General features: G+C 33.7%; 1 protein-coding gene across 14 annotated transcripts in view; it reads right to left on the bottom strand.

Moving 5' to 3' along the window:
- Nucleotides 1-23423, bottom strand: part of how (protein held out wings) — a 301990-nt gene that overhangs the window by 86286 nt on the left and 192281 nt on the right. For all 14 annotated transcript variants that reach the window (XR_012460834.1, XR_012460833.1, XM_074135978.1 and 11 more), the window contains exon 2: nucleotides 1432-1565. Coding sequence is in view for 12 of the 14 variants with exons in the window: in XM_074135978.1 (XP_073992079.1) it covers nucleotides 1432-1565 (134 nt within the window). In the remaining 2 variants the exon portion in view is untranslated. The remainder of the gene's footprint in view (nucleotides 1-1431; nucleotides 1566-23423) is intronic.

Raw genomic sequence — 23423 nt, 5'->3', positions numbered from 1 at the left:
ATTTTGATTACAAATGATTATAAATTAAAAATAAATTCGAGCCTTTTTATAAATTTTATATCAGCCATCTTTGCCAAGGGGCACACTGTGTATTTATTTTGCAACTCATAATATAGAGCTCAGTGGTATGAAGTGAGAGTCTACGAGGATGGTTGATCGGTAGTATTCTTTAAGAAAAGGAAGCTAATTACAGGAACAATCCTTTAAAGAAAAGCCAGTATGGTTTGAAATTTTTAGCAGTGGAATTGAACTATGTCTGTTAGACATTGAGACAAAAATTATACTTAAATCTGAGTGGATAAACATTCATCAAGATAACCAATCATTAGTTCTACTAAAGTGTTTTTAGTCCAGTTCTTTTTTATTTTTTAAGCAATTTTCTCAGTCTTTGCCTTCAACCCTGGGCCGCTGATATTCATGTAAAGTAACCCTAGCGATTTTTAGTCAGCTGGGTTTCTAGTTAGAAAAATTGTATACTTAATTGACGCAGATTAATATCACACTTAAACTGCGAGATTGACTAACAATAGCTTCGTTTTGTTTTCAGAATTTATTTACCCAAAATTTGGCCTAATTTAAAGCATTTAAAGATGAATTTTTACTCTCGAGATTCATGCTGCTGTGAACTCTTGTAATATTTAAATTGGTTAATTAAATCACTTCCATTTCATTCTTCAACCTTAACTAAGCAACATGGTACAAGAGAGAAGCGTTTACTTAACTGAGGAGTATACAGTCTCAAAGGCAGAATATGCAACTCCATGCGTTATTAGTTTTTTTTTTTAGAAATAATGCAAGTGACACCCAGATTAAGATATTAAGATGGTGAAAACAGTTAATGCAGAAATATGTGTGCAGCTTAAATTTTAAATTTTTTAAACCGAAATTGAGTAAAAACAAAACAAAAAAAAAAGAGTAGAGCTATTAGAGCTACATATTAACTAATCACGGTTCAAAAAATTACTATAGTTTTTGCTCTGTTTTCTGTTTGTTGAAATCATCAAAAAGAAAGAAAGAAATTTTAGACATAATAAGCAAAAAATTGTCTTTCATTTTTAGTTTTTTTTTAACAATTAAAAGTTAATTGTGAAAGCCAATTGTGTTTACAAATAGGTTAAGTAATAGAACTTAAATTAAAATTTTTCATTAAAGTCTTTCATTTAAAGGTCAGTAACAAACTAACCTTTAACCGATACTTTTTAAAATTTCACATAAAATTGAATAAATTAATTAAAGCTGCCTTTAATTATAAAGATTTTACAAGTAAAAGATTAATTACGAAGATTAACAACAATTTATTAATTATACTTTCTCTTTCAGAATCAATGGACACATTATAAAAGTTACATAAAAAGATTGTTGTTTTTATGGTTCAATCTAAATAGTTAACTAATAAGATTTAATATTTAAATATTTAGTTATTGTACTCACATCTGGATGGTCTTTAACAGGTACAAATACTTTTTCGGTTAATGTGGTAGGTTCACCATCTGGTTCTGGTAATACAAGAGGTTCTTTCTTTACACCATCTACTTGAAATAATGACGATCTAACTCGGCCTATTTCTGTAAAACAACAAATAGGTAACACAATTAATTAAATATTTCTTACAAAATTCAACTAAAATTATATAAAAATATATTTTTCACGTAATATGGCATTTCAATCAAAATAATTGATTGTAAACTTTTAATAAAAACTGCAGAACTCATGAAAAAGTACATAAAGAGGAGAATAATTAATTTCTTTCAATTAATTCCAACAAATAAAAGTTGAAAATTTTATACGAAACAATCAACGATATGAGAAAAAGACTTAAGCCAAGTTTCAAATTTCTGAGCAGATTGAACTGCTTAACAGACAAGTTCTTTGTGACCAACGAATAGTTGGCAAGCAGAAGCAAATTGCAGCACGACCAATATTACTTTAGCCTAACTCAGAAGATGAAAATTGAAGTTCTAAAAAAGATGAAATTAGAGAATGCCTAAGCCTCTTGGAAAAGATTACTAGGAAGTGAAGGATTTGTCAGACAGATTACAATAATGGTGATAAAGGTAGATTCTATAAAACTATGGCAGATCAGTTACCTAGACAACCATAGTTTAAAGGAACTGTCACTAATAAATGGGTTGTTACGACAATAAGCAGGCTGAGAGCGAACCACGCGGTGTGCGGATCGTATCTACACAGGATCAACAAAAGGTCCTCTCCTCTTTGCGTAGATTGCAATGAGGAGGAGGATTTCAAACATATAATAATGATATGTCCACGTTATGTGGTAGAAAAGGAAACGAATGTTTGACGATATATACAGGTATTTAGATGCACCATTTCGCTACGAAGACATTATATTCTCCACCAACATTTATGTGCTTAAGTCGATAGCAGAGCTAGCGATGAAATATGAATGTATTTAAAAGCTATAGCCGAATTAGAATGAATGGAAGAAAATGCTTAGAGAAGGATTACGTGATTTTAATTTTGGTTAAGCTATAAGGATGGCAGGAGCACAGAGTGCTGCTCCATTCATTAGCAGTAGTTTATGTAAATAGCGGTATATAGTAGAATGATGAATGTGTGAAGCGAATGTATTTGTAGGTAAGAATGGAGAGTGAGTGATATTCTAGTGATAAGCACCTAGACGATGCTGGCTGTATGGCGGAAGGCGATGCCAAAAAAAAAAAAAAAGGATTTAAGGATACAATCTTCAAAAAGAAAAAGAAAGGAGAAGAGGAATTGTTTTCCCAATTAAGGAAATTTTTATTAGAATGAGGATCGAGGTATGAATATCATGAATGGTAATACGATATAATATATTCACAAGATATATGCGTAAGATTTTTGCAGAAATATTAATCTTGACAGCTAATATTTCCTCGTCAAAACAGTAAAAACCATTTTTTGTTTTGCTTTTAAAAGAAATTAAAAGAAAAAATGAGCAGTTAATCCAAAACGAAAACTTATTATTATTTCTTATTTAGAAAAAAACCTACTTTTTTTCTTTAAAAAACTCAAGAAAGACACTTCTCCCGGAAAAGGAACCATTTTCTCAGAAACTACTTGTTTATGCACTTCAATGCGCAATTTATCAACCTGTTCTTGATAGAATAAATAATAAATTTAAATAAATCTGATAGAGAAAGCTAAATAAAATACTGAAAAGATTCAAGAAAAATAAAAAATATATATATTAACTCAAAGAAATAAAAGAACTAATGTATTCCACATTTAGTAGCCAAGAGAATTCTAGCCATTTATGGCTAATTAATTATACAATAAAATTACAGTTTATATTACGTCATGATGTAAATTTAAAATAGAAACTAGACACGTATTAATGTGAGGATTATTTAATGGAGAATATTATAACAAAATAAAATTATAAGAAACTATTCAAAATGAAAGCATAAAAATAATTTTAATTCAAATTAATCTTAACCAGTACTTTTTCTCATGACGTCAACGGTTCTGATGTTATAATTAATTGTTTGAGAGGGTTTTATGTATACAATGAGAAATGATTTTGGACTTTCTCACAAAAAAAAAGCGACCAATCAGTATCAGAAAAGAAAAAAGATGCTTTTCTTTTTTTTAATCTTTTATTGCAATTTACCACTGCAACGGTTGTTGCAACAAGCAAATATGGTAAAAGAAAAAAGAAATAGAAGGAAATCATGAGTGGAGAAGGCACCCAGTGGTGCCACTCCAGTAACGTGCTTTGCTCTCACGATAAGAGAAGATCACGAGAGGCCATCCTCTCTTCAATCTCCTTAGAGGATTACCTGGTAATGTGGAGGAAGATAGGTGTACTATGAGAGGGTTAAGATGAGCTGCTGTAGAGGAATGAAATTTGTAGAAACTAGTGTTAGCAAGATCTGTAATGAAAGGGATTTTGAGGTCATTATGGATAGTGTGAGGTTAGATACATAGAACGGAGCGTTAAGAAGTTTTCGAAGTATTTTTGACTGTAATGTCCCTGGAGGCGTAGCGAGTTGGAACGGTTTAGTCGATCCCCCATACTTCGATGCCGTATGACCAAATAGGTCGCAGTAACAGTAGTTATAAGAGTCTTTTTGTTATGTAGGTTAAGTTTTGAACGTTTGTCGTGTAGTTCTGGCGAGAAGTTTTGTAGCGTTGGTTAGTTTCTTGTCTTTTCAGTCTAGTATGGGGGATTTCATGTCAATAGGTGCAGTCCAAGGTAGCGTACTTTGTCCACAGTTGGTATAGGAGTTTGGATCAAGATGATAGGAGGTAGGTTTTGCCGTCTGAGAGTACAAACACACATCAACCACTTACAGGACTGGCTTTTCAAATGTAGAATCAAAACCAACGTTACGAAGTCAATAAGATGCTTCATGAGAAAAAAATCACGATATTACCGAGATTAATTCAATAGATTTAGTGAGCGATTAGAAGTATCTGTTAGCATTTCATTGATTTCACGATATTTTCATGATTACTTATTGAGTAAAAGAGTTGATTTTTGGGGGGGAGAAAAATAAGCTCCCCAAGGTTAACTGGAAGGAAGGTTCAGATTTTTGGCGATTAGGGGTGAAAAAACGACACATTCATGGGCTCTTTGTGCCAGATAATTCTAAATGTAGGCAAAAATAAATCTGTAAGCGGTAACTAGTAAAGTACTGGCAAGACGCTTATCGTGGGCCGGCTGTCACCTGGGGTAAAGCTTTGATGGGGTACATCAAACAAATGAAAAGGAATATAACTATGGTTATTGCTGAAAAACTTACAACGTTCTACATTTTCATCATATAGAAACATCATTTTCCAAATGCGTTTTCTGCAACGATTTCCAAATACAACTTACTGTTATAAATGCATTGTAATTGCAATGGATGTTTGCTGTTTCTGTTAGTGAAGAACTATTTTTACTTTGGTTATTTCTTGTTACTGGTTACTGGTATAACTATATTTAACAAAAATGAATCATTGACCAGACTTTATTTAAAATAAAAAAAAAAGCAAAAATAGTCATCGCTTTAACTTCAACGAAGTACACATCGAACAAATGATTTGCAAATGGCTAAAAAAAAAAATATTACAAATAAAGAAAAGATTAATAGCAGGAACAATTCTCAATCGCCCACACAATTTTTAATGGGCTAAAGTTACATCATTTTATAGTTACTTCTACCGGTTACCATTTTTAGTTACTTCTACGTAAAAGAGATGGCAAGTTTCAAGAATTTTTATTTTAATAATGTATGATACAACCATGAGAATTAATTTAATATAAATAAGAAAATAGATTGGGTTAAATAAACCCAAATTTCGGCACACTTTAAAGCAAATGAAACTGGATCGCTTTATCTCATGCTTAAATGAAATGTGGAATAAATGTACATTTCCTTAATGATTTTAAAAAACCTCCCATTGATTCTTTGGTCTGATACTACTATTTTGATTATTCTCAATTACATCAACCATGGGAATCCCTGTAGCCGTGGGTTCATCAATCTAACATCAACTCGACGTAATAATAATTTAAATTGGCAGAGAATCAATTTATTGTAGATTTAACTTTTTCTTTTGATTGTCATCATTAATAATACAATTGTTTGTTATAAATATTTAATACTTTAATAATATTCAATTTGAAAAGATGCTAATTAAAAGGCTTATTTAAAGCATCTAATTAAATTAAAAAATAACAGTACGTTTAAAAAAATAATAATAATATTACGATTAATAAGCACAGTTATATAGGCCAAGTTATGACTGCTAGATAAATCATAATAATTTTTTGAAGCTACTTGGCCGAAAGACGAGCATGTCTAAGAAGTTTCACGCGCTGCAAAAAATATGGCCAAGCCCCATATCTGACTAAAAATACGATGGCAATTTATTTCATAAATATAAAAGTTGGAGTTTATCAAGGATCAAAGTAGAAGACAGATTTCTTCGCATTTTCTCATCCAAATTTATTTCAAAAAAACAAAATTTTGGGGGAGATTTCACCACGACTTTGAAAAGTGAAGTAATTTTCTTGAATGACTCATCGACAAACTTATTTATACGAGGGGGTACCCAAAAAAAACCGGAATTATTTTTTAAAAGCTATTTATTTACAAATTTTTTACAGAACAACCTTATCCCCTTCAAAATACTCTCCATTACAACTAATACATTTGTCCCACCGGTGCTTCCACTGTTCGAAACATTTTTTGTAGTCATCTTTAGAAATGGCTGACAGCTCCTTCTTCGTTTTTTTCTTGACCTCTTCAATGTTGTCAAATCGGTGACCTTTCATGCCCTTTTTCATGCGTGGAAATAAGAAAAAGTCGCACGGAGTCAGATCAGGCGAGTAAGGTGCGTGGGGCAGCGGAACCATGCCATTTTTAGCCAAAAACTGTGTAACAGAGATGGCTGTGTGTGCAGGTGCATTGTCGTGGCGGAAGAACCAGTCTCCTGTTTGCCACAAATCGGGTCTTTTTTGGCGAACACTATTGCGCAATCTTTTCAAAACTTCCAAATACAAGGTTTGATTGACGGTCTGACCTGGGGGGACAAACTCTGAATGGACTACGCCTTTGGCATCAAAAAAGCAAATCAGCATTGTTTTGATGTTTGACTTGATTTGACATTTTTTTGGTCGGGGTGAAGATGACGTCTTCCATTGGCTCGACTGTTGCTTTGTTTCTGGGTCATAACCACCAGTAACGACCTTTGACAGAAAGTCTGGATCAGTTTTAAGCTGTTGTTTCAAAGCACGACATGTTTCAACTCGATGTTCTTTTTGATTGTCAGTCAGAACTCGAGGAACAAACTTGGCAGCAACCCTTTTCATCCCCAAATCTTCCGTTAAAATTCGCTGAACCGAGCTCCAAGATAACCCACTACTCTCTGACAGTTGATCAATTGTCTGTCGACGGTCTGTGAACACCAGCTCTCGAATTTTTTCAACATTTTCGTCGATTCGGGCAGTTGATGGACGTCCAGAACGAGGTTTGTCATCAATCGACATGTCGCCATTTTTAAACCGAGTAAACCACTCGTATACTTGATTTTTTCCCATAGCGTCATCTTTGTAAGCTGTTTTCAACATTAAAACACTTTTAGCAGCATTTTTGCCGAGTAGAAAACAAAATTTCAGAGCTGCACGTTGTTCACTTAAACTTGCCATCATAAAAAACGAAAAAAGAACAAAACAGCGCTGGTAAAAACAATCACTGCAGATGAACAGAACAAGCCAGGCAGACAACACAGGCAGGACTGAACTGGCAAGGAATTGCGCTATACACGTCTAGCGGCAGAAATGCGTACTACATAAGCTCCATGCGCGGCAACGCAATTCCGGTTATTTTTGGGTACCCCCTCGTATGTTGTAAATATTAGAAGATCACTAAAATAATTAGTGCAATTTACAAATCTATGAGAATGGTTTATATTATAAAGGGTGTAGCGGAGAAGGTGTTAATATGGGACGGGGTTGGAATTTGGGTTACCTCCTGTTTCTGTGAAACCAGTAGTGGCTATCTGTTAGTTATTAGTGCAGAAGGCAGCGCGTCTAATCGAGTGGCAGCTTTGTCCAAGAGAGGACCGTGTTGATTTTGTCATTGCTAAAAAAGTTTTCTTAAGGTTGATTTTCCTCTGCTTTTGGTTATAATACCGAGGAAAGTTAGAATAATTTCCCTTAGACATTAAAAATGTAGAAAGCAGAGAGTTTTAAATGCCAGTATTATGGATTTCAAATATGAATGTATATTGGGGGAAAAAATGAGGTTATATTGTACGCGGTGTATGGTGGTATTATGGGGCAGCGTTGCCCCATGTAACAACCTCGTTAATCGTCTCCCGAACAAGTGTGAAAAGTGGCACTGAGGACGAAACTAGTGTCTTAGGGCCTAATAAGATCATTTCCAAAGATTTCTTGACATTTCTCAAAGAAAACTGATTACACCCTAATTTTTATCCTTAATGTACGATAATTGTGTAAAATATAGTTTTTCTGCAACCATGTAGGGAAGTTCTCATTACTCAATTAAAATCAGCTGTGTAATGCCCAACTTCCCACACTAGTGGGGAAAAATTCCCATTAGTGTCACTTTCCGCACTAGTGAGTGGAAAAACTTTATTTTGCTTCCTTGATATAAGAAGTTTTGTTATTAACATAAATATTTTCTGTAAAACTTTAATAAGCTTATTTAACGTAACTAAATAATTAAAAAACGAATATTAAAAAATAAAATAAAAATTGAAAGGAATATAGAAATAAAAATAATACTTTAATAAATAATTAGATATTTTTAATTATAACAGTTAAAAAGGTTATAGTGTTGTTACCTTATAGAAATTTAAAATGGATTCTTGCGATTCCTGTTTAGAAAACACTCCTCCATCAATAAAAGAAACAGCAGAAAATGTAATAAGTAATGTAAATACGTAAGTAATGTAAATAATTGTAATATAACAATAAATGTTTATAATAAATAAATTACTTTTTGTAGACTGTAAAAATGAAATTTTTAATTTTTTTAGTTAATAAATCTAATGGTTGCAGAAAAAATATAATATTTAACTCGAGTGTTAAGTATTTTCCTCACACTCGGCAATTTGCACTTGCACTCGCCTCGCTTCGCTCGCTCGTGCGTGCAAACCCTGCCTACTTTCCGCACTTGTTAAATAAATAACTATTTGTGGCATATTTGAAGGCTTATTTTTTACAATTCATGGAGAAACGAGAGAACATTAACTATAATTATTATGTGTGTCCCCATATTACGGACCACACTTTTTGAAAACCCAATATGGCACCACCACAGACATTTTTCAGTGTAACTCCACAGACTCCTTGCTGTGATCCACTCAGGATCTCCAAATTTACAAAGACAAATAATGTATGTCTATGATTTTATTTCAGAGTAGATTTTAAATTCTGTAGTGTTCAAAATATACAAGGTAAAAAAAAGACTGTCTCATCTAAAGGTTTGAAGTTTACAAATTCTGAGTTTGTAAGATAGCCACAACTACCGAAGAGTACCATTTTGAAAAATGGATTTTTATTTCTAGGATTTATTTATTTGAAAATTTCATCTCTATTTTCTCTTAAATTTTATTTAAATCACAAACTTTTATTTCAACAATAACTTTAAGAAAATTCGTTAAACAATACGAGATTATAATAACAAAATGTCGCACGACATTTATTGTGTTATAATTATTGGAAATAAAAATAATTCAAATTTTAAATACTGCAGTAATAGTTTATAGTTGTATTTTTGTAATTCCAATTTAGAATATAAGTTACAACTTATTGTTGATTATTGCAGTAAAAGTCGTTTGAGGATTCTAGATTCTCTTATTTTTGTTACATCATCAACAGTTGAAGATGTGCTATGGAAATAACTATAAGGTAATAATTACTAGCGCTATCTATTCATCGTCTACAAAACAATGAAAATAAAAAAGATGTTCAAAATTCTAGACACGTGATTGCATATTGCCCAACCTTTCTATTTACCGCACCTTTTATTTGTATATCTGATAATAGATTACCAACTAATGACTAATGAGGTTGTTTTGTTTCAAAAGTAAAAAGTAAAAATAAAATTTACGATTTGGTGAACACATGTTTAGTAATTAAAAATTTCTTAAGCGATAAAGTGGTTTGAAAATCGAGGGTCGTTTGAAAAGTCCGGGCAAAAATAAAAACTACTTAATTTTTTGGGGTAAACCTTTTTTATTTTTCAACATAGTCTCCTTTTAGGCTTATACACTTCGTCCAACGCTGCTCTAGTTTGTTGATCCCTTCCAAATAATAGGATTTGTCCAAGTCTGAAAAATAGCCATTCGTTTCGGCAATCACCTCCTCGTTTGAATAAAATCTTTTTCCCGCCAGCCATTTCTTCATATTGGGGAACAAATAGTAGTCCGAGGGAGCCAAGTCTGGAGAATAGGGGGGGATGTGAAACGAGTTGGAACCCTATTTCCATTAATTTTGCCACCACAACTGCTGAGGTGTGAGCTGGTGCGTTGTCGTGATGGAAAAGGACTTTTTTGTGGGCCAATCGTGGGCGTTTTTTTGCAGCTCGGTTTTCAAACGGTCCAATAACGATGAATAATATGCACCTGTAATAGTTTTACCCTTTTCCAGATAGTCGATGAGGATTATTCCTTGCGAATCCCAAAAGACAGTCGCCATAATTTTTTCGGCCGAAGGAACGGTCTTCGCCTTTTTTGGCGCAGATTCCCCCTTGGTAACCCATTGTTTAGATTGTTCTTTGGTCTCAGGAGTGTAGTGATGTATCTATGTTTCATCCACAGTGACGAAACGACGCTTAAAGTCCTGCGGATTTGTTCTGGAACAGCTGCAAACCGTCCTTGCAACACTTCACACGATTTCGTTTTTGGTCAAGCGTGAGCAATCGCGGCACCCATCTTGCGGATAGCTTTGTCATGTCCAAATGTTGATGCAAAATATTATGTACCCGTTCATTCGAGATGCCCACAGCACTAGCAATTTCACGCACCTTCACTCTTCTGTCATCCATCACCATAATCATGGATTTTATCAATGATTTCTGGTGTAGTAACCTCAACAGGGCGTCCAGAACGTTCAGCGTCACTTGAGCCCATATGGCCACTCCAAAAATTTTGAAACCACTTATAAACTGTTCTAATCGAAGGTGCAGAGTCACCATAATGTTTATCAAGCTTCTCTTTAGTCTCCTGAGGCGTTTTGCCTTTCATAAAGTAACACACGAAATTCTTTTTCGTCCATTTTTTGAAAATCACTCGACTTCCTCGATTCAAACGAATGCCAAACACAAAGAAATAGACCGATCTGGCTGAAACTTGGTGTGTGTTCTTCCAAGAGATGCTACTAACTAAACATAACCTCGATACGCGCCAGTAGTGCTATCTCTCTGACTTTGCACGGACTTTTCAAACGACCCTCGTATTGTTAAAAATAAATTAAATAAAAATAAACCTTAGAAAATAATAAAGGTTTATTAAAGTAATCGCCTACTTTTTACAGGCGGGGCTTAACGTCCAACTCCCAATTAGTCTAAAAAGGTTTATTAGTGCGTTTAATTAAAAATTAAGCTATAAATGGTTTCGTGTGATCTAGTAGGACAAAACAGCTTTTACTTTTTCTTAAAGTAAATTTCTAAATTTCGGGTTTAACGAGATTACCTACAACTAATTTCATTGGCGTAAAAATTTAATATATTAATTGCAAATTTACAACAACAAAACCAATTAATATCTTGCTTTGTGTGTTCATAATTTAGTTTTAAAATGTTAATTCAAAATTAATGTGATGTTCACAATTTTTTTAAACAGCCTATTTTATTTTTGAGTATCCCTAATCCTGCTTTTTTATAGAATATAAATAACAATGTTTACGAACTATCGCTGATATGTGAAGGAAGGTAATCATTTTAAATTTTTCATATATTCCAATACTATTCTAAATAATTTGACTGCATTTAAGTACATGCACATAACTTCTAAGAAATATTTTTGAGCATTAGAAATGGTTGAGAAATACACTCCTATAAATATTCAAGATATTATAATAAATGACAATTATCAAAAATAATAATCCAAATTAACATAAATTACATTATATATGCCTAAATTTAAAAAAGTAGTAAAATAAATGTCAATGATATTCACAAAATAAATAATAATAAGTTCATTAGGTCACCAACTCTGTCGTTCATTTATTGTATTTTCCAATTCATATGAACAATTAACACAAACAAATTTACCGCAATTAACGGAATTATGTTCAATTAATAAATTTTGGATAGCTTCCGACATATCAGGAACTGAACAAAAGGGAACTTTAATGTTTTACACTAAATAGCAAAACAAATTTATTAGTAGTCCTAACGGTGGGCACAAGAACTGACAGAAATTTTAGTTTCATGGAAACAAGAAGAGTACTCTGCAGGGACAGCTTGTCAGAAACATCTTAGAAGATCCTTACAGTTCTGACATCTCTTGAAAACAAAATATATGAATATACAGGAGACCTTAAAAACTTTAGTTGAAGTTGATTTTTGCTAATTTTTCTTAAAGAAAAGTCAATATTTAAAGAGATATATTCAATCTTATAACATTTTGGCAACGACCATCTCTTAACTACGTAATAATTTCAAAAACACCCCCCCCAAAAAACGTTATTTTTGATATTTTTAAATTCTTAATAGTGTAGTGAATGTTAGCCAAAAGCAACTATCACTATCAGGCAGTAAAATAAACTATAATTTACAAACAAACAATCTTTTAACGAATTTATAAATAAGTATAAAATAGAATGTTGTTTTTTTCCACCCAGAACTTTCTGAAGTATCTTGATATTTTCAAAATTCAACTACAGAAAGTGGAAATACTTTCAGGGCAATGCCCTCTATGATTTTAATGCTTAAAGACGGAATTCTTTCCTAATGTGGTGGTGGCACTGGCGTAAAGTTTCATCTTTTTTTATATTAAATTCTCTTTTAAATTTTAATATTTTATTTAAAACAAAATAGTCTTTAATTCCCGCAGCTTTTTGCATGACTTTTAGATATAAGGTTTCCTTTCTAAGAAGAGAGAACTTGATCTCTATCAAGGGGGGCACTACTCTAAGGGAATGCCAATGCTCTTAATGCAACGAACACTGAGAATCTTTGGAATGCATTTAATTTAGAGCTGGAGGCAAGTTTATAAACGTGAATTTGAAAGGTAAACTGCGACTAAAATGTAAAATGTACTGAAAAGGAAATGTGATTGGTAGGTTTAAGAGTAATTAGTGCTACAATTGAATGAAAAAGAAAGACAGGAATTTCTATCAGGTAGAATTTGAGTCCATTTCGACTGTGAAATCATTTGAAATTGTACCCGAAATTTAAAAATAAATGTTCTACCCATACGACAAAATGGAGACATGTGTTTCTTTTTTTAAAAAATTTAAGGCGTCAAACTCATCTGATAACAAAAACACTGAACTTCTTCTAATGAGAATAACGTTACAAGATTCTAGGTTCAGGTTATATGAGCCTCATTGACCTGGTTTAAACTAAATGTCAAATATCTTTTATTTTGGAGGAGGTCATAATATTTGTAGGAGAGAGATAAAAAACTGGGTGAAATATTAAAACTAGAATTTATTAAGCAACTGGATAAAAAATAAGAAAGAAAAGAATTTAGCTGATTCATCAGTGAATTTCCGAAGAAAGCAGATGATGATGTTGATGATTAAGGAGTGAGTGAATTGGGGGGGGGGGGGTGAGGAGGGGCCGGTGGTAATGATGATATTGATGATGTTAGGCCGTGCCAATGCGCCAGATGGCCAATGCACAATGCGCTATTTTTAGGTTAGTGACGCAATCAGGCTGAATGTAAACAGTGCTAGTTACCACACATACTCAGCACTAACCCCTACCACCCTATCTCAAAATCCTCTAGTCCACTACAGGATCCAAACTAGGCACGTTCCTATATTTCTCGAAAAAGTTCCAGTTTTATTTTATACAATTCCTCTTCAATTCGTTTTATTAACTAATCCTATTTCTTGCTCCTTTTTTTAAGGCATTTTAGCAAAATATTTCATAATAATGTTTCAGAAATACGAGGGTCGTTTGAAAAGTCCGTGCAAAAATAAAAACTACTTAATTTTTTGGGGTAAACCTTTTTTATTTTTTAACATAGTCTCCTTTTAGGCTTATACACTTCGTCCAACACTGCTCTAGTTTGTTGATCCCTTCCGAATAATAGGATTTGTCCAAGTCTGAAAAATAGCCATTCGTTTCTGCAATCACCTCCTCGTTTGAATAAAATCTTTTTTCCCGCCAGCTATTTCTTCATATTGGGGAACAAATAGTAGTCCGAGGGAGCCAAGTCTGGAGAATAGGGGGGATGTGAAACGAGTTGGAACCCTATTTCCATTAATTTTGCGACCACAACTGCTGAGGTGTGAGCTGGTGCGTTGTCGTGATGGAAAAGGACTTTTTTGTGGGCCAATCGTGGGCGTTTTTCTTGCAGCTCGGTTTTCAAACGGTCCAATAACGATGAATAATATGCACCTGTAATAGTTTTACCCTTTTCCAGATAGTCGATGAGGATTATTCCTTGCGAATCCCAAAAGACAGTCGCCATAATCTTTCCGGCCGAAGGAACGGTCTTCGCCTTTTTTGGCCCAGATTGCCCCTTGGTAACCCATTGTTTAGATTGTTCTTTGCTCTCAGGAGTGTAGTGATGTATCCATGTTTCATCCACAGTGACGAAACGACGCTTAAAGTCCTGCGGATTCTTCTGGAACAGCTGCAAACCGTCCTTGCAACACTTCACACGATTTCGTTTTTGGTCAAGCGTGAGCAATGGCGGCACCCATCTTGCGGATAGCTTTGTCATGTCCAAATGTTGATGCAAAATTTTATATACCCGTTCATTCGAGATGCCCACAGCACTAGCAATCTCACGCACCTTCACTCTTCTGTCATCCATCACCATATCATGGATTTTATCAATGATTTCTGGAGTAGTAACCTCAACAGGGCGTCCAGAACGTTCAGCGTCACTTGTGCCCATATGGCCACTCCGAAAATTTTGAAACCACTTATAAACTGTTCTAATCGAAGGTGCAGAGTCACCATAATGTTTATCAAGCTTCTCTTTAGTCTCCTGAGGCGTTTTGCCTTTCATAAAGTAGTGTTTAATCAACACACGAAATTCTTTTTCGTCCATTTTTTGAAAATCACTCGACTTCCTCGATTCAAACGAATGCCAAACACAAAGAAATAGACCGATCTGGCTGAAACTTGGTGTGTGTTCTTCCAAGAGATGCTACTAACTAAACATAACCTCGATACGCGCCAGTAGTGCTATCTCTCTGACTTTGCACGGACTTTTCAAACGACCCTCGTGTATCCTTTGTGAATGATGCTGTATGGATTCACGTCAATAAATAACGATTTCATAAATCAATGTAAAAATATTTAAATCAAACCAGAAATCTGTTTTTGAAAAAATTCTTCTAAAATAAGAATTTTGCTGAATGCTTAGATAAATTCATATTAGGAGACAAACAGTGCGATTAGATTATAACGCGGGTCAAAAGAATCGCTGCTAAAGGAACTGAAAGCGTATTAAGTGATGCATTTCCCCTTCACAAGATAAGGACCATAAATACAAATCGTTTTTGATAAATGATCTCCTCTGGTCCCGTTCTGCCGAAGATTTTCCTGTAACAAAGACAAACAGGACATAAGAGGCCGAATCCTCTCTCTAAAACAATCAGCAAAGGTGATCCAAGTTAATTAACCTCATCCTGTGCAAAGGAGATGCCAACAGTGCCAACTCCTTGTAGTTCTAGTAACAAGGGGAAAACTTCGCTTAACAAGGTCTAAGGCTGGAGTCAGAAACTTAATTAACCAGTTAAGTGTATTTGACGTGTATACACGTCAAACCAAATCTCTATTAAGGTGCGTTTGACGTGTATACTCTTGTGAAAAAATATAAAATTGCCATTAACTTAGAATATTATTTGGTGGGATGTTTCCTTTATCTTACCAATAGAACTGCGGTGGGAGTCAGCCAAATGATAAGTGGTTGGTACATCTTTGGTTTCCGCATTAGAGATTGGGGAATTACGCACACAAATAGAAGCTCTCAAACCCTTGTGCAATGCCGTTTTTACTTTTTAGATAGAGATTCAGACCCTCAGTACGAGCATGATTTCATTTTGTACAGAATTCAAAAAGGCTCTTTTCTTCCTTGTAAAAGCTTTTGCGTCCCTCTAGTTAACTAGGCAATGCATAACGTGAAGCGGTGCAAGATTTTTGAATGAGCACAGAATGCTCTGTCTGTAATCTCAAGCCCCAGAAAAAGTCGCTTGCAGTGACTATTACGGACGTTGTAAACTTTTGGTTGTTTTGCCCTGCGTTCGACGTGTTTTCACGTCATTGTCTGATTTTAATTTCGCGTTTTTTAAAACTAAATTCCACGCTTAACTGGTTAAAATACAGGCCATTTGGTCCAACAGACAAGATCATGTGGGCCAAATCACATTTACAAATCTTGTTAAATTTATATTCAGAAGTGAGGATTCAGGAATACGGAGTGGATAATTAAAACACTAAATAATTGCTTTTATGTAATGAGTTTATAAAACTAAAATTATTCATTTTTACCCGATATCTGGATTCAGAGACTGAGAACAGAAAATCTTCATTAAGACAGATAGACTTTTATCAGTTATCTTTGACCGTATGCCGTTTTATTTAATTTCTCAGACGAAAATAGTTGCTCACAGAAATACGTACTCCAAAAATAACATAAAATGTGTGCAGCCAACTTTTTAATTGTCCACGTGTATAATGGTCTTCAGTAGTTAAAGGATTAACGAGAAGAAATGGTGAATATGGCCTTGCCTCGATCTTCCCTAAACGCTATTTTTCCCTTAACAATTTTTTTTCCCTATTTTTATTTATTTTAGAACATCATGGGGGGGGGGCACAGAAAATTACCTCGTGGCCGCATGTGGCCCGCGAGCCGACAGTTTGACATTATTGGTCAAAAATGTATCCTGCTATTCGCTTTTTTGTTCTGTTTTATCTCTTCACTGATCTTCAAGTAGCAGGGGGTCCTCATATCTGAAACTAACGATTTAATCGACCTAAGAGTTCCTTTCTTCTTAAGGGAAGTTAGGGTAGCCTCTAAAGAACTATCACAGAATAATGCACGATCTTGTGTCTTCTAGAATAAATAAGTAGTTCAAGTTTATTCCACATTTGAAAAAATTAAAAGCTAAAACCTCGATAATTGTAAGAGGTAGTCAAGAGAGGATTCAACCAGGCATTTTTCTCGTCACCCAATTAATTTCGAAACTTTCTTACGATCGTAATGCTTCTTCTAGTCATTTGGTTCGAGATATTAAAAAGTTTTATTTCAATGTCTCCGAATGTATCAATTTTTAGCAAATTTACTAATCTCTAATACATTATTTGAAAAATGGTACAAACAATGGTCTAAATAAATGCAATATTTGAAAGGAGACTGTATTAAGATCGGGACGATTAGAAAGGAATCAGTGTATTCGAACTGCCAAGGACTGCAAAATTTTGTTTCTTTCACCATCAAACGAGAGGTTTGTCTACCAATTTTGGCGGCAATTTCTATCAAGAAGTTAATGGGCGATGGTCAACTTATTGTAACAGTATAATTTTGTGAAAAGGTTGGTTCGATTGACTTTCGTCTTGTAAGTACTGTTAATTATTTTTGGTGGCTGATTCATACTTTCAATAGGATGAAAAAATATCTGCCAGTTTCAGTCATATTTTTTTTTTTTTATGCCGAGCTTTGGAGCTAGGGACTAGGCCATCTTCAGGGCTAATTTGACCATTCTGTCTTGTCTGCTCATGGACTGAAGACACACCAACCCTTTAATGATGTAAAATATTACATTGTCAATTATTTTAGTTATTTTTTCATCCTATTGAAACAAGTTACCAAAAATAATGAACAGTAATAACTATAGTTTTCTTGAGCATCGTGCTAAAGAATTATCTTTGACTTGTTTTTAAAAAAAATAAATTAAAAGTAAAAAAAAAAATCGACAATACATGTTTAAACATGTATGAATGCTAAAATTCTAATTCAACAATCTTTTAAATAATATAATCGTAACTAAATGACTATCTTTGACCAACTAAATTGATATTCTGATCAAATCAAGATACTGATTGGTGAAATAATAAATAAATACCCAAAATTCGTGATTATTCAATATTCTAAGTAAATCCGCAGCTGGAAGTCCACAACTACTACACACCCAGATCTTTAAATATCAATGTCAATAGCAAACAATAATATATATCATTGGAAATGATTTCACGGTTTGATGGACAAATTACCAATTCTAATATTCTTTATCTGCACGGATTGAAATGCGTGTTTACTACATGGGTGGGCCTTTTAAGCTAATATTTTATAACTACATTTTTCTCATATTCTTTTTTTTTTAAATATAATTTTTTAAAGCTTCTTTAAAATTTTTTTGTGCGATTACAGGTGCAAGTACTAACAAGTATTTTAACACTTCAATATCCAAGATATTTTCTGTCTGTAAGGAGAGAACAACATCGGTGATACTGTAAAAGTTACTAAATAAGGAAAGTATTGGGTTCATCTTTTTTAACAGGACTCTGGTGTTCCTCAGGACAGGATTCTTTGTCCTATCCTTTACTCTATTTACTCTTCAGACATTTAACTAATGCAGATACTCCTCCCCCTATTACAGAATAAATTCTGAAATAGCTCACAGAAATCTGCAATCACACCTTTAGAATATTTGTTCAAGAATTGGGCTTAATGAAACTAAGTCCCAAAACCTCTACTAATACAGGTCTAATCTACCAATAGTGAACGGTCTACCCGCTACCTAAGCTTTACTTAGACCCTAGACTTTTTAGAAATCTCCACACTAAAACTTAAAAGTGCAGAACTAAACAGATGCTTTTAGTTGATAGATCTAAACTGTCTCTAGACAATAAAATACTCATTTATACAACTTTTTAAAATCTATCTGGGTGTAAACTATAAATGATTCTTTTTCTTCAAGTAAAAATGTTAACACTGGCTTTGTATGCGGAAGACATCGCCATTTATGGCACTTCCTGGAGTGGGGACCCAATGATCAAGGCCATGTTCTGCATCAAACGATTCTTAAGTAAATGTAAAATAAGATAAACCCATCCAAATCAGAATCTATTCTGTTCACCAGACGCACTGAGTCGTCATGTTGGGTTTCGGAGGTTTCAACTGCTGACTTTGTTCAAGTATTTGGGAGTAATTCTCGAAGATAACGTTTAATTCCCACATAAAGGACAACGTCAACGTAGGGGAAAGCTGATCATCTGGACATTATTTCCGTTGCTTTGCATGGAGACTAATATGTTACGAAAAAATAAACTACTTTTATATATCGCAGTGATGCGCTCGATAGCCGAGCGGTTAGAGGCGAGACTTGCATAGCTAATATGTATTGTGGTACTGGGTTCGATTCCCGATCTCTAGGCCATGGATTTTATTTAATGGTTAATAAGAGAACTTTGTAGTAAAGTATGTTTTGCTAATCGCCTCCGTCCGCAATATCTAATTGGACGTAAAGCACGCCAGAAAAAGTATGCATTACTTTTACTTTTACTTTACAGTAGTGGGTTAGACTGATATTATTGAATGCCTGCCCATTTTGGAGCTTGGTTTGTGGAACCAGCCTCGTTGCATATGATATAGAACTTCTCTTCTCGCATTACAGATCTCCACATTGCTACTAGCACCACGTAGAAGTTATTTAGATATGCGCACACTAAGTAATGCAATGGCCTTTGCAGAGAGATTGGGAACTATGACTTAGGCAACTACTGCAGACGTAGAAAAGTGATGAACGCTCAGTTACCATATACTAGCTATGTGGCTAGGGTTTTTTTGTTATTGTAAATTTTTCCTTAAAATAAACATTTTATAATTAACCAGTTAACTGTTTCGACCTTGTTGAAAAATCTGTCCCTTAAGCGCGTCGTACAAATTAAGAGATGTCGAATATATTCGTCAAACCCAGAGTATGTTTGATATGAAATTGGGTTGCAGTGAAATGACTTTTAAATTTTGTCCGTTATTTATTTCATGTACATTTATTCATTTACAGGTAGTCCTCGACTTAGGACGTTGATTCGATCCTAAACGGCGTCTTAAACCGTTTTTTCGACGTAAGTCGGAACATACGTAAACTGTACCATATACAGTACTGTACAGTACTGCACTATCATAATAACAGTACAGTACTGTAAGCACTTAGCCTATCCTAACACAGTATCCTACATAATTATCAAAAAACACAAATAAAATACTGTACAGTAAGTTTAATAATGAAATGAAACAGTAATAAAAAACAGTAGTGTACTTTACGATATCTAATTTCACTTCCATGGTGATGGCCTTCCTTTTCTTCGATTCACTGCCATCAGAAGAGTCTGCGTTACGTTTGGGAGCCATAATGAAGGGCGAAAAGTGATCGTGACAACGATGTTAATGGCGAACTGGGATGCTGGTGACACCGTCTTCCTCGGTCCCGAGCCGCTGCACACCAAATCACGTACAGTAGTTCGCGGGCTTTTCATATTACATACTGTACAGTACTGTACTGTAAATGGGAGTCGTAACCACGAAACGTCGTAACTCGAGACCGTTGTAACCCGAGGACTACCTGTATTTCTAATAACATAAATAGGAACTAAAAACATCAAAAATAAATTGAATACATTTTAGTTTTAACTAAAATTGCAAAATTAACTGCCGAATTTTATACTTTTTTCATGACGAATATCTTCGTCACAAACAGTTAACTGGTTGATTGTCTTATAATCTAATAGTAAGTGGTTAAATTTGAAGCTAAGACTCCAGGCGTATTTGCATTCACGCTAACACACATTTTATAACTTAATTTTAACTTAATTTGATTTATAAGGGTTGATCGTCAAAAACTGCACGAAAAAGCGTAACGTTGAAAAACACCCAACTTAGACAATTTTTTTCTCTTTTTCTATAAAAGATAAAATTCCCAAATTTTCTTTAAAATATAGGGCAAACCCTCCTTTATAACTGTAATTTTTTTGCAACAACACAGATCTAATAGATTTTGAGAAAAAAGTTGCTGAAAATGAGCAAAAACGGCTTTTTCAAAAATTGTTCTTGCTCTTGGTGTTGTTTTTCTTCTTCTTCTTGTTACCTTTTTTGTAAACAACGTAGCCGACTCAAACTTTGTCTTTTTCTATTTAAACATGCATGTATATGTGACTACTCAGAATAAAGGGCATATTAAAGATAAATCCGAAGAATAATTTGGAATAGAGTTAAAATAAAGTACCTATTTAAAAACGAAGATATAATATACATTTTATCATAATTATAACAAAATAATATTATGAATGAACTGGCCAGCATAAGGGTCTGTGACATCTAATAAATTCTAAAAAATGTGAAGGAAAAGTTAATGCTGCAAAATTACTTAAATAATATCAACTAAGCATGAATGAAATGTTGGGTACTAGCTGATTTGTGTACCTTTTGGCGTTTAATCAACCCTTATTTTAACATTTTAAACTATAAGTTTTTTTTATAATTTGATTTAAAAACTATCAATCCCTAAAAGCCAGAGACTGCTTGGATTTGCCAATAAAATCACATAAAGAATCATATTTCATTAATATTTCTCACATATGATTGTTTTTCTTTACCCACTAATTATTTATTGCGTCACGAATTTGTCAAGTAATCAACTGCTTGTATTCAATGTTGCAACTAATGAATCACCCCGTACCAACTTTATGAAAATATGTCCCAATATAAAATGTCAGAAAATTAAAAACACTAAAACATAAGTAAATTTATGTTCTTAATTTTTTATATATTTTTTTTTTTTCTAATTTCCTCTTTGGGCTTGAGAGTGGAGGTATAATGATGAAATCTATTCTGAGACTTCCGTTGGGGCCGAGTTTACAAATATAGCTTATAGACAAGGATGAATGGGTGACGCTCTGTCTCTCGCTCTAAATCTAGGTATTAACGGTGACAGGTGCGCCTGTCGGACGCAGGACAACCCCGTCGGTGGTCCGAAGGGTTCATTTACAACTAGTTATCCTACCTAAAGGCGCTTAACACTATTTTATAAGCCTTTTAATAATATTAATTTGAGTTTTTTTTTTTTTTTTTTGTATATAGGCCTCAGCTTAGGAATATCGCATTACTTTTCACTTTTTTCTAATTCGATTGTAGCAAGAGAAGTTAGACGTGCTGATTTTAGATTTATTAATTTCAAACGCTTCAGGACTTCAGATACAAAGTGTACGCTGTGTAACCGAGAGGAAGTTGAAGACTTACACCATTTCCTAGTGGTGTGTCCGGTATTCGGTAGTCTTCGTACTAAGTGGCTTGGCACCTCTTCCCTTTCTAGTGCAGCTATTTTAGAGTTCCTGAATGGTAGAAATTGGCTAGCGTTGGCAAATTTTATTGGCTCAGCCTTTGCCCTCAGATTAAAACTGATGAGCTCTTAGGTTTCTTCTAAGGCACAGTATGCCATTCCTCCTAACCTCTCTTCACTTTCTTACACAACTCCGTTAATAACAGAGATGTTAATAGTAATAATAATGATTCGAACCTTCACCAATCTCGTAATGAACACTGAATTTAGGCAAGTAAATCAATAGTTATTTTTATTATTCGTCATAAATTCTGAAAATTCAAATTTATTGAAAGATTGTATAATCCGGATGTGTATTTTTTTAATTTTTTTTTTTTTTAATTTTTTTTTTTTTTATTTTACATTTTTTATTTTTTATTTTTAAATATTAATTAGAATTTTCCCCAGACTCCACACTGACGGTCTTGGACCAATGTGTTTCCGTCTTTATTTTGTATACATTAAGTTTTTATGTTCTTTTTGTGATTTTTTAATTTCAGTAGTTCTTTAATTTTTGAAAGATATACATATAGAAAAAAAGTTTATGTTTTGTTTTGTTTTCTTTTTTATAATGTAAATATTGTATATACTAAATTTTGGTAATAAAGACATTTCTTCTTCTTCTTCTTCTTCTACAGTCGAGCCTCCCATAAAGGACACTCTCACTAGCGACCATTTACGGACAGTTTTTGGATTTCCCCGTTTGACCCCTATACACTTGTCTATATAAAAGAACCTCCGTCTAACGGACACTCTACATAGCGACCGCGGGCATTGATTTTAGGGGAACGGATTAAATGTTTCACCTCCCATCAACGACCACCTTATTATTAAAAGTTCGTTTGACGCGGTGATCAAAAGAATTATCCCCTCTCAAGTTTTTGTTTTTTTTCTGGTTTTTCCTAAAGTTTCCTATATAAGCTTCATACATCTTGTACCATTTTAATCATTTTTCAATATAACTTTGGACGAATAATATTATTTTTTCCGATATGTCTCTCAAACGAAAACAGTGTCCGTTATTGAGAGGTTCGGCTGTATATGAATGATATTTATGATTAATATTTCCTTTTATTTTAAAACACCAGATTACAAAGAAAAACATAATTGAAATCAAAATAGTAAACATTAAAAGCCACAATGTTCAAAATTGGGGAATAAATATCTGTAAAAGTGTACAGTTTAAGAAAGTTGTGACTCCATTTGTAAAAAAAAATAAATCATAAGTCTTGTTTTGGGAAGCTGTAGTACAGCCTCTGGCCAAATCATATGTAATTACTAAACCTTTTATAGAAGTATGCCGCCAGTAAGGCAATACAGGTTAAATTGTATCTATATACAAAGTTGGCGAGGACGAAAATTGCGAAAGATAAAAGTTTCGTAATTTGTAAGCTGACCTGCATCACAACAACATTGTTTAATCCAAAACTGTTACCCTTTTTTCTTTTTGCTAATT

This window comes from Rhodnius prolixus, unplaced genomic scaffold (genome assembly GCF_049639745.1).
Source record: "Rhodnius prolixus isolate KJV_2025 unplaced genomic scaffold, Rpr scaffold_5, whole genome shotgun sequence".
Classification (NCBI taxonomy): Eukaryota; Metazoa; Arthropoda; class Insecta; order Hemiptera; family Reduviidae; genus Rhodnius; species Rhodnius prolixus.
Note: the sequence above shows the minus strand (reverse complement) of the source record. Positions and strands in the feature narration are given on the sequence as shown.